Source organism: Bombina bombina, chromosome 5 (genome assembly GCF_027579735.1).
Source record: "Bombina bombina isolate aBomBom1 chromosome 5, aBomBom1.pri, whole genome shotgun sequence".
Lineage (NCBI taxonomy): Eukaryota > Metazoa > Chordata > Amphibia > Anura > Bombinatoridae > Bombina > Bombina bombina.
In genome coordinates this window covers 130,542,965-130,556,261 of record NC_069503.1, presented here as the reverse complement: position 1 = coordinate 130,556,261, position 13,297 = coordinate 130,542,965, and the positions used below count along the sequence as shown (strand labels likewise).

At 37.3% G+C, this 13,297-nt stretch overlaps 1 protein-coding gene across 1 annotated transcript in view; it reads left to right on the top strand.

Moving 5' to 3' along the window:
* Nucleotides 1-649: 649 nt before the first annotated feature.
* LOC128660078 (uncharacterized) overlaps nt 650-13,297 on the top strand; it is a 43,850-nt gene continuing 31,202 nt past the window's right edge. Inside the window, exon 1 of the mRNA XM_053713690.1 lies at nt 650-899. Coding sequence (XP_053569665.1) covers nt 879-899 — 21 coding nt within the window. The 5' untranslated portion in view covers nt 650-878. The remainder of the gene's footprint in view (nt 900-13,297) is intronic.

The window sequence follows — 13,297 nt, the reverse complement described above, 5'->3', positions numbered from 1 at the left end:
CGAGCGGGGAATGTCTGTAAGGACACGGCACTGGGAGACTGGCAGCGGTCGGGGAATGTCTGTAAGGACACGTCACTGGGAGACTGGCAGCGGACGGGGAATGTCTGTAAGGACACGGCACTGGCAGCGGACGGGGAATGTCTGTGAGAACACGGCACTGGGAAACTGGCCGCGGGCGGGGAAAGTGCATAAGAACAGGGCACTGAGAGGACAAGGAACTGGCAGCAGGCGGGGAGTGGGACGGGCGCTCTGAGCAAGGAGGAGCTGTAAGAAGCGCAGAGGGGGACAGGAAAAAGAATAGAGCAGCTAGTCAGGAGGAGTGGAGAATCGGACCGTGTAAAGGGGAGGAGTCTGGAAAGGGGGGCACTCGGGGATATGGGCGGGAGGAGGCGGAGTCAGGAAATCGAGGTTTAGAGTTGATGGGGAGGAGCCAGGCTGGAAAAGGAGTGCGTATGGGGGAGGGGCGCTCGGGTCTCGGGACACTCTGGGAGGAGGAGGAGTCAGAGTTTAGGGGCGCTGTAAAGAGGAGGAGCCAGACTGGGAGGAGTCAGCATTCAGGAGGGGCGGAGTCAGCCTGTAGGCACTCACTGTGGGGAGGAGGGGTCAGTCTGGGGCACTCAGGGGATCTGGGCTCTATCATGCGGAGGAGGAGCATGGCGGGAGGGGTAGTTCGGTGGGGGAGAGGAGGAGCCGGGCAGGGGAGGCGGAGGGACACGGAGCTGCAGGAGGAGGTAGTTGATGTCAGGAGGAGCGGTGAGGAGGAGAGACCTCAGAGAGGGAAGGAGGCTGCTCGCTGACAGAAGGGGAGGGAACACTCAGTTCCTGAGGAGGAGCGCGCACTCACACTGGCACCCGCAGGCCCGGTCCCAGCACTCACCATGGCTGACGCGGCCTCCCAGGTGAGGAACTTGTGGCTCTTTGTGTGCGGTGGTGGCATAGCGGCCCAGGGCTCCGGTGTCACATCACGTAGCAGGGGGTGATGGCTTCTCTCTGCCGCCCGCTATGCTGGGGAATCATGTAGTAATGCTCAGTGTGGTACTGTGTATATATGTCTATGTATGTGTGTGCCATTGTGTGTATATGTGTATATATATATATATATATATATATATATATATATATATATATATATATATATATATATATAAAATGTGTGTGTGTGACACTATGCATATATGTATGTGTGTGTGATATTATGCATACATGTATGTGTGTGACACTGTATGTATGTATATATATATATGTATGTGTGACACTGTGTATATATGTCTGTGTGTGTGACACTGTATGCACGTATATGTATGTGAGACACTATGCATATATGTGTATGTGTGACATTATGCATATATATGTATGTGTGTGTATATATATGTGTGTGTGACATTATGCATACATGTGTGTGTGACACTGTATGTATGTATATATATATATGTATGTGTGACACTGTGTATATATGTCTGTGTGTGTGACACTGTATGCACGTATATGTATGTGAGACACTATGCATATATGTGTATGTGTGACATTATGCATATATATGTATGTGTGACATTGCATGCATATGTGTGTGTGACATATATATATGTGTGTGTGTGTGTGTGTGTGTGACACTATATAAATATATATGTGTGTGATACTATGCGTGTGTTAGAGACACTATGCTTATGTATGTGTTTATGAGACACTATGCATATGTGTGTGTGTAACACTATGCATATGTGTGTGTGTAACGCTATGCATATTATGTGTGTGTGTGAGACACTATGCATATAAATATATGTATGTGTAACACTATGCATATGTGTGTGTGTAACGCTATGCATATTATGTGTGTGTGTGAGACACTATGCATATAAATATATGTATGTGTGACACTATGCATATGTGTGTGTGACACTGTATGCATATATATATATATATATATATATGTGTGTGTGAGAGACATCCATATGTATGTGTGTGTGACACTGCATATGTATTTATGTGTCTATAACACTGTGTGTGTGTGTATATATATATATATATATATATATATATATATATATATATATATATATACACTGTATTCATATGTATGTGTGTGACATATAATATACACACACATATATGTGTGTATGTACATATTTTCTAGACTTTGCATACCATCTTTTCATACTTTGTTTTTGTATGTCTGAGGATACCTAGCCTACCTGTAGTGTAGAATCAAGTTTTCAGTAACACAGCGAGGATGTATGAAATACCTCCCCCCCTGGAATAATTTAATTATATCCACAGCGTAACGGAATGTTGATCAAATAACATTCTAAACAAATCCAAGGAGTTTTAGGGACCCCTTGATACCAGCTGGGTCATTCTCCCTAATTATAAAGATGGGATTTCTGCAATACATGGTTTATTTTGATAGAGCAGTCTAAAAGATTCAGTGGTATAGTCACTGTTTTGAATACAGATATCATATGTAGCTTTTTTTATATCACTTATGTTACTTGGATGTTGGTTTTGGAATGTTGTTAGTTGGAATTTATATACCGCTGGCTGACATGTTCTTGTGCTATGCTCATTATAATGAAATCTATTTAATCTCTATCTATCTCAGTGTTTTTGGACACTTTGTCTCTAGATTGCTCACTTTACGGCTCTGTTAGTGGACAGTAAAACACCTTTAGCAACATAAAAACAAAAAGTAGCTTTATTCGAGTTGTAACATACTGTTTTGAAAATTGTATTTTAAATACCCTCCTTGAGGATGCAACAAAGGGAAAAAAATTAACTGTAAAGGGACACAAAACCCAAAAGTTGTCAAATGTATTTTGTTTTTATTATATCCTTTGTTGAAGAGCATACCCAGGTAGGCAGTGTGCATGTCTAAAGCTCTATATCAGTGTTCATTATAGCTGGACCAGAGTACAGGTGAAATAATCATCTGATGGATCAGGGCAGGTTAGTTACCATGGTTACTGATCAACTGATTACTTTACCTGTTTTTACACTGGTTCAGCTATAATGAAAACCTGGCCTGTTGGGGGAACTTGAGGACCGCGGTTGAGAAACTGATCTTTATGGCTTTTAACAGTTCATACACTTTTGTGCCCTAGGTGGCAGCAGTGTTTGCTCAGTGTCTAACATTGTTAAAAGCATTCTTGCAAAACTGCTGCCATACAGTGCTAGTTCCTGAGCCTGCCTACCTGCATTTCAACAAAGGATGCAAGGAGACAGACGTAAGTTGGATTTAGTTTTTTTAATTGCATGCTGTATCTGAAACATAAAAGACAAAAATTTGGGATTCCCTTTAATGGCACTTGGGTCTTGAAAATGTATACGGTACTCATTATTTGTCAAACTTTAACTTAAAGTGAAGGTAAAGTTACCATTATCACGATCAAGGATATAATAAATCAACTAAATTAAATAGGACTTTCATTCATCAATCGTCATCAATCTATGTAAAAACAAAGTTATATCCAATATTAATCCATTTTTGAGCGTACACTAATGCAACCCGTTTTTTTCTGCTGATCACGTTTCTGTATCAGTCAACTGAAATTCTGGCCGTTAGGTGGCCGTCAGTACACGTCTCCCGCCTACATTATCCTGTGCGCATACACGATTGCTCTCTGCACCCACGCGCGCTCACGATTAGCACATGCGTATTGGCCAGATCCAGGAATCCCCATAAGAACCAGAATCTCGCGTGCGCATAACACTTTTAAATCGGCAATTGGCGCATGCGCTATTTTTACGAAGCCTCGTGAACGTGCTTAAGTATAAAGCGTGTGGGACCGCTCTATACGTCAGTACACAAGAAAAAAAGCCTTTAATCTCCTGGAGGAGTCAGACATCGCACCGGTAGGGAGAAATCAATATAGATATCTTCAACATAAAAAAAAGTTAGCGATTACGTTAGGGTAAGCATAACAAATGCATTCATATCTTGCACACTATAAACTTAACCTTCACTTTAACCCTTTTATGCCAAAACGTTTGAGATCTAATTTTATTTTATCCTTGTGTCAGTGTCCTCCAGATATGGGGAATTTCCTTGTTTGCCAGTCAGTCCCACTTATTAGATGTGCACAAATAATGACTTCCTATACTTTCAGAATCGGTACCATTTCAGTGTTACCTTTTTAACTGTAAACCTATTTTAACAAGTATTATTATTATTATTATCATCATTTATTTGTATAGCGCTGCCAAATTCCTTAGCGCTGGGTACAAAGATAGGATTTGTAATAAAATACAAAACATAACAAAACTAAACAAATCTAGTACAGGAGGAAGAGGGCCCTGCTCCAGAGAGCTCACAGTCTACAGGTTTAGGGTGCAGAGACATAAGGTTTGGGGTAGTTGCAGCAGTGAGTCAGGCAGTTCATGTACATGTATTAGCTTGGTTCGGATGCAGGATGGAGGAGAGGTGGTAAGCCTCTCTGAATAGGTGAGTTTTCAAGGAGCATCTGCAGCTATACAAGGCTGGAGACAGTCTTATGGAGCGAGGTAGAGAGTTCCAGAGGACAGGAGCAGCACATGCAAAGTCTTGGAGACGAGAGTGAGACGTAGAGACGTAGTGGAGAGACGTAGTGCCTGAGGAAACGGTCCTTTACGGACTGAGAAACGCGTAGCAATTAAATACTTGTTTTTAGACAGACCCGGTTTTCTGTGCCTTTTTAATATTACCACAGTTTGCAGTGGTTATACCCAGTTTGGTTTTTATCCCTTTGTTCCATACACTGACATTGGAAACTCGTTTGGAAACAAGGCTGATCGTGTGAGCAGCTACCCTTTTGGGATAAACAACACAGCCCTTTGGACTTCCACAGTGGCGATCCGGCTCACCAGACGACACACAGCCGACTCCATCTACCTCATCTGACCCACCCACAGGTCTCCCGGGTGAGACCCCCAGCGTACTGACTGCTGGTCCTGAATGTCAGCCTGCCTGTATGCACCCAGTTGGTTCTAGGTGCCACTCCACTTGTGAGTAGATTTTATTATAACTACTGTTTTCCAGTTTTCCAAACTGATTCACACTATGTTGGCGCCCCTTGTTTTTCTATCCTCCTAGACGTAGGTCAGAGGTTGATCGAAGAGGACAGGATGGGGAATATTTCACGATAAGAGATAAAATATAGTTGGGAGTTAGACTGTTGAGTGCTTTGTATGTTAGGGTTAATACTTTAAATTTTATTCTGGAGTGTATGGGAAGCCAGTGTAGAGACTAGCAGAGCAGAGCAGCTGATGTAGATGGGCGACTTAGGTGGATGAGTCTAACAGAAGCATTCATAATAGATTGGAGGAAGGAGAGGCAGTGTTTTGGAAGGCCATATAGAAGTAGATTGCAATAGTCAATGCATGACAAAATGGGGGTATGAATAAGTATTTTTGTAGTTTTTTGAGTAAGGAAGGGACAAATTCTGGAAATGTTGCATAGGTGTTAACGGCAGGATTTGGTAAGCGCTTGTATATGTGAGTTCTGAGTCAAGTGTGACCCCAAGACAGCGGACCTAAAGTTTAAACTCATTTAAAGTTATAATAATGGGGTCATATTGGGAACCTAGAACAATTTTAATTTCTTAGGAGCTGCCTAAAAGGATTGGAAGCACCTTGTAATATCTCAAATAAATCTTGAATGTACATTGCATTTTTTATTATGAATAATTAAACACTTGGTATCATAATATGAACGTGTTTGATGTACCTGTAATTTTATCTGCCACTGTAAGTGACTAAGGAATGTGCAGCGTGTTAGAAAAACAACAAATGTGAGGGGGGATAATGATAAGGGGCAGAACAAAGTGATGATAAAGATGGGTGGAAAAAAGACGAGGAGATGGCAGCGACTGACTAGATATACAGTAGCATTAGCAGGGCAATGAGTCTGGGAGCTAGCTGAACACATCCAATCAGCCAATGACACGAGGCATATCTGTGTAGCCACTAATCACCAACTAGCTCCCAGTAGTGCGTTGCTTCTCCTGGGCCAATTTTGGCTTTAAAGGGACAGAAAATGTTTTATAAGTTCTGAACATGAAATGGCAATACTGAATCACGTTAATATCTTTTTTGCATGAAAAACAGGTTACATTAATGCAGTTTATGTTGGAAAGGCATTTATTTGTACAACTAGTTTCCCATTGGTTGTGAACTACTACAGTTCCTATTGGTGGACAGTGACGATCCTTGCAAGCATAACAAATAGTACAGGGTGCAATACATTTTAAAATGTGCTTTTAGATGCAACAAAGAAAAAAGTGACTTGGGTCCCTTTAACCACAAAAATGTCCTTATACAGTCACACTAAATTATATCTGATCAAGCAAATATCAGCTGTGTTATCAGTGACACCCATAATCTCCTTATCTCACTGAATACAGCTGGAGTACCAAACAATGCATCTTAAGAGAAATCTTAAAGGGACATTCAAGTCCAAAAATACTTTCATGTTTCAAATAGGGCACGTAATTTTAAACAACTTTCCAATTTACTTTTATCACCAATTTTGCTTTGTTCTTTTGGTATTCTTAGTTGAAAGCTAGACCTAGGAAGGCTCATATGATAATTTCTAAGCCCTTAAAAACCACCTCTAATCATATGCTTTTGTATTTGCTTTTCCCAGCAGGGGAGAGCTAGTTCAGGTAAACCCTATAGATAACATTGTGAGCACGCCCGTGAATTGTGGCAGACACTGAACTAATTAGCTAAAATAAAAGTCAATAGATAATAAATAAAATGTCATGTGATCAGGGGGCTGTCAGAAGATGTTTAGATACAAGTTAATCACAGAGGTAAAAAGTGTATTATTATAACTGTGTTGGTTATGCAAAACTGGGGAATAGGTAATAAAGGGATTAGCTATCTTTTTAAAACAACAACAATTCTGGTGTTGACTGTCCCTTTAAAGTTGGGCAGGAATATGTTTTACCACATCAGACTCTAGCTTTTAGTTTTTTGTTTTTTTATATATTAAAATTATAAACCTCAGTAAAATCAATTATTTGCTTGCAAAAAATAAATAAATGTTATTGTAGCTTTTATATGAGTGGTGTCTCCACCAATAGAACTGTAGGCATTTTCTGTATCAGCCAATAAGCAGACAATGAAAATACTATTTACATTTACCTTTGCATGTTATAAATGTGTACACATTTAAAGTACAAAAGTAAAACGCTACAGCACATTTAAAGAATTTTCTGTCCCTTTAAAAGTTTCCCTGATTTAAGTTGCTCAGTTTCTATCTTGTGAGCACTCTGGCGTCAACTAAAATACTTGAAGGTTTGTGGTAAATGAAGTGACAACAGCATGCATCATTGTATATGTGTGACTGATACAGTTAGTGTTAGATAAACTTGTTTGTGTATATACTGTGTATATGTGTGACAGATACAGTTAGTTTTATATAAACTTGTGTGTGTGTGTGTGTGTGTGTGTATGTGTGTGTGTATATATATATATATATATATATATATATACACTGTGTATGTGTGTGACTGATACGGTTAGTGTTAGATAAACTTGTGTGTGTGTGTGTATACTGTGTATATGTGTGTATATATACTGTGTATATCTACTGTGTATATGTGTGACTGATACAGTTAGTGTTCAATAAACTTGTTTGTGTATTTACTGTGTATATGTGTGAGTTAGTTTTATATAAACTTGTGTGTGTGTGTGTGTGTGTATATATGTGTGTATATATATATATATATATATATATATATATATATATATATATATATATATATATATATACTGTGTATATGTGTGACTGATACAGTTAGTGTTAGATAAACGTGTGTGTATATCTACTGTGTATATGTGTGACTGATACAGTAAGTATTAGAAAAACTTGTGTGTGTATATGTGTAACTGATAGTTTTATATAAACTTATGTGTGTGTATATACTGTGTATATCTACTGTATATATGTGTGACTGGTACAGTTAGTGTTAGATAAACTTGTGTGTGTATATACTGTGTATATCTACTGTGTATATGTGTGACTGATACAGTTAGTGTTAGATAAACTATATATACTGTGTATGTACAATTTGTTTTTCATTCATGTCAAACAATCACAAACTTTAACTTGGGGCTGTGTTTCTCAATCATTTGTAGAAAGTTCCCTACAGGCATACATTTTTTCCTTAAGCACTTTAATGTAAAAGCATACATATTTTTTATTTAAACCTGTCATATGAGGAAAATAAGAGTGTGTGTGTGTATATACATATATAATGTTTTAGAAACTTGAATTTAAAATCAAGCTTTATTGAATGGAGATGGAGCAAATCTTGGGAAATATTAGCAGAATAAATATTAATGACTGTTAAATAACAATAAAGCAGTTTACCCAAAATTGTTCTCCCCTTTTAAATTGTTCCCAATGATCCATTTTACCTGCTGGAGTGTATTAAATTGTTTACAAGTAGTTCCTTTACCCCTATTTTGACATTTGAAATAGCTGATTTAGCTTGTGGTATCACGACATATACCGAAAGTTTTTATACTGGAGTCTACGCTATTGATAAGCCTATGTTAACACAGCCAGCAGAAGAAATTACACTCCCCGTGGGGTGCAGACAAGTTAAAGGGACAGTCAACACCAGAATTTTTGTTGTTTAAAAAGATAAACAATCCCTTTATTACCCATTCCCCAGTTTTGCATAACCAACACTGTTATATTAATATACATTTTACATCTATTATTACCTTGTATCTAGGCATCTTCTGATAGCCCACTGATCACATGACATTTTATTTATTATCTATTGACTTTCATTTTAGCCAATTAGTGCAGTGTCTGCCACAATCCACGGGCGTGATCACAATGTTATCTATAGGGTTTACCTAAACTAGCTCTCCCCTGCTGTGAAAAGCAAATACAAAAGCATGTGATTAGAGGCGGTTTTTAAGGGCTTAGAAATTATCATATGAGCCTTCCTAGGTTTAGCTTTCAACTAAGAATACCAAGAGAACAAAGCAAAATTGGTGATAAAAGTAAATTGGAAAGTTGTTTAAAATTACATGCCCTACTTAAATCATGAAAGGTTTTTTTTTTTTACTTGACTGTCCATGTTATAAAATGATAATTTGCCATTGTTCTCTCTAAGTATTAAGCTTTGGTTTACAAACAGATATAAGATAAGGAAGCAAATGTGTGTGCACAAAGTGATAAGATAATGAGAACTGATATTACCTGCAAGCTCAACCCATTGTAATAGGCTGTGGTTTAAAAGCACAAAACCGGCTATTTCATATTAACAAATAAACCTGAATGCTGTTTCTCATACATTTTATACTCTGCAGCTGGTATAACAAGTCATTTAAAATACATTAATGGGAAAACAATTTTACAGTGTACTGTCCCTTTAGATACTAAAGACATTATATGCTTCAGAAATTAACTGCAGCATTGGGAACGATCAGCATACAAAATAAATGCAATAAAGCATTTAAAGGGACAGTCTACTTGAATTTTTTTGTTTTAAAAATAGATAATCTCTTTATTACCCATTCCCCAGTTTTGCAAAACCAACACTGTTATTAATATACTGTACTTTTTACCTCTGTGATTACCTTGTATCTGAGCTTCTGCAGACTGCCCCTTATCTCAGTACTTCTGACAGTCAGTGCTGACTCATAAATAACCCCATGGGAGTGAGCACAATGCTATCTATATGGCACACATGAACTAGCGCTGTCTAGCTTTAAAAAACTGTCAAAATGCACTGAGGTAAGATGCGACCTTCAAAGGCTTAGAACTTTGCATATGAGCCTACCTATGTTTAGCTTTCAACAAAGAATACCAAGACTTGAGTATTTTAGAGGTTACAGTTTTCTCCCCAGGACCTATTGGCTAAAATTTAAGCCCATTTTAAAGGGACAGTAAAGTCAAAATTAAATGTTCATGATTGTTAGAATATGCTGTTTAAAACAATCTTCAATTTATGCCTATTATCAAATTTGCTTTGTTCCCTTGGTATTCTTTGTTGAAGACTAAACCTGATAGGATCTTAGGAGCATGCACATGCCTGTAGCAATCTATGGCAGCAGTGTTTGTTTATAATGGTGTTATACTAGTTACAATGTTGCAAACACTGCTGCCAGATGACACGTGCATGCGGTGCTCATCTAGGGTTACTCGTTAACAAAGGATATCAAGAGAACCGAACAGAATTGATAATAGAAGAAAATTGGAAAGTTAAAGGGACACTGAACCCAAATTTTTTTTTCTATCGTGATTCAGATAGCGCATGCAATTTTAAGCAACTTTCTAACTTACTCCTATTAAATTCTTTTCATTCTCTTGGTATCTTTATTTGAAATGCAAGAATGTAAGTTTAGATGCCGGCCCATTTTTGGTGAACACACTGTTGTTCTTGCTGATTGGTGGGTAAATTCACCTACCAATAAACAAGTGCTTTCCATGGTCCTGAACCACAAAAATAGCTTAGATGCCTTCTTTTTCAAATAAATAAAGCAAGAGAACGAAGAAAAATTGATAATAAGAGTAAATTGGAAAGTTGTTTAAAATTGCATGCTCTATCGGAATCACGAAAGAACAAATTTGGGTTCAGTGTCCCTTTAATTAAAATGTTATGCGCTATAATTACTGTCCCTTTAAACTAAAATGAGTTATCGTTAAATTAATTTATGTTAAATTATGCAATTCATTCTGAGCTTTGGAGAGCTAAAGCAAACAGAAAATGTTATAATATTGCAAACACTGCCCCTACCCAGCTACTTCATAGTGCCACCCGGCTGTGGAGAGCACGTAACTAAGCCTTGATACAAATTATGAAGAATAGATCCTCCAGCTGCAAAAGTTGACCTTCTATTATTTAAACAATGGGTGCACTGATGGAGCGGTATTGCACAGGAGGTCAAACACTGATATATGGGTGGGGCCATGACAAGATTTGAGACCGGGTGTGTCGTGGGCAGGTCAAGCTGAAGTGGGGGAGGATCTGGTCAGTGTGTAATTTTTTTTTATTTTTTTGTATCTGTGTCACTGGTTTGTATTACATTGTATTATTGCTCATTGGTTGCTAGGCACTTTGTGGTATTGCTCATTGGTTGCTAGGCACCTTGTGGTATTGCTCATTGGTTGCTGGCCATCTACAGAGCAAGGCTGGTGCACAGTGTTACCTAGCAACTACTGTAAAGAAGATGCCAGAGGAAAACTTGTATGCCATTCAAGCTGGTCCGTTGCTTCTTTTTTTCCTATTTTATATTTCCAAAAGGACGGATACATATTAACAGCACAACAGGCAAATGTGCTTTTACTGCTCTATACAATGGGGGCTGGCACTGATGAATTATTGTGCACACCCTCTGTGATGTAGAGCTGCGCATGCACACGCATGCTTCTTCCAACTGAGACAGTAGTGCAATTATCAAAGGAATTAGAAGATAAAAAAATGTATGAAAATGTATTATTATAATAGCACCATGACAGTGTTGTTATAGCATTAATAAAACAGTATGCATTTTTTTTTCTCTGTAGCACGCTGTTTAATGTTTATATATTATTTTTTTTTAGCCAAAACAAGAAGAAAAAAAATTACTTTCATATGGATGATTAAAATGTTTTTGAGCACAGTCCCTTTAACTGCAGCTGGTAAATTCCCATTAAGAAAAAAAATCACACAAAAATTTCCAATCATTATTCTGTTAGACCCTTCATTTCTAATAACTATCTAATAGCAAGAGTTAGTATTACTGTGTGACAAAGTATTACAAAGGTTATTGTGATAGAATAAGGTTTAAATTTAATAATTTCTTGTAAAATTCCTTGTTAAATGTGTAGCATAGCAGAGGCCGGGTAAAGTCTACTTACCTGCTGTTAGCTTCTAGATGGATTAATGATTAATTAAATATAAATATGCTATGCTACTGTATGGATTAGTGTTACATAATTATAGATTAAAGGGGCGTGAAACACATTAAAATTGTTATATGAAATGTTACATTATGCAGGTTGTCAAAATAAATAATGTGTATCACAATTTTTTTAAAATTTTCTGTAATTTAAAGGAACAGTCTAGGCCAAAATAAACATTCACGATTCAGATAGAGCATGTAATTTTAAACAATTTTCCAATTTACTTTTATCACCAATTTTGCTTTGTTCTCTTGGTATTCTTAGTTGAAAGCTTAACCTAGGAGGTTCGTATGCTAATTTCTTAGACCTTGAAGCCCACCTCTTTTTTCAGATTGCATTTTAACAGTTTTTCACCACTAGAGGGTGTTAGTTCACGTATTTCATATAGATAACACTGTGCTTGTGCACATGAAGTTATCTGGGAGCAGGAAATATTGATAGTGGAGTACATCTAGCGCCTACTAAATAAGACCTCTGGCTTTGATAATTTGACACCTAGTTGTCAAAATGGAAAGATGAAACTAATAAGGTATACCAAAGCGCCAACTATACGAAGGCTGGGTCTGGACCTAATGCAATATTGTCAAACGATTACAATAAACAATTTATTGAGTACACAAATAAGTTAAAAACATGGATCCATGTATAAACAATCAAGTTTATACAACAATAATAGCTAAATGAATAGTTAAAATAAATAGTTATGTAACGGATATAGCATTTAAAATTGTGCAAACATTGCTCTTAAAAATATTCATAAAAAATTCCAAATTTAGCCTTATACTAAATTTTTTTTTCTTTCATAATTCAGATATAGAATACAATTTTAAACAACATTCCAATTTACTTTTTATCTAATTTGCTTCATTCTTTAGATATCCTTTGTTGAAGAAATAATCGTGCACATGGATGAGCCAATCGCACTAGACATCTATGTGAATCCACCAATCAGCAGCTTCCGAGCCTATCTAGATATGCTTTTCAGCAAAGGATATCAAGAGATCAAATTATATAATAGAAGTAAATTAGAAAGTTGTTTAAAATGTCACGCTGTTTCTAAATTATAACACTGAAATGTATAGGTTCCCTAATTCCCATGAGAATTGCAAGCCAGTCATTGTTTAAAGGGACAGTCTATCCAAAATTATTGTTGTTTAAAAAGATAGATAACGCCTTTACTACCCATTCCCCAGCTTTGCACAACCAACATTGTTATATTAATGTACTTTATAACCATTAAACCTACAAGTCCCTGCAGGATGCCTTTTATTTCAATGCATTTGGACCGTTTTGTAAAGCAAGACACTGCTCCTTTTCCATATATATAACATTGTGCTCACTCCAATGGAGTTATTCACGAGTCGGCACTAATGCTAGTCTATAAACCGCACTGAGATAAGGCAGACACTTAGATAC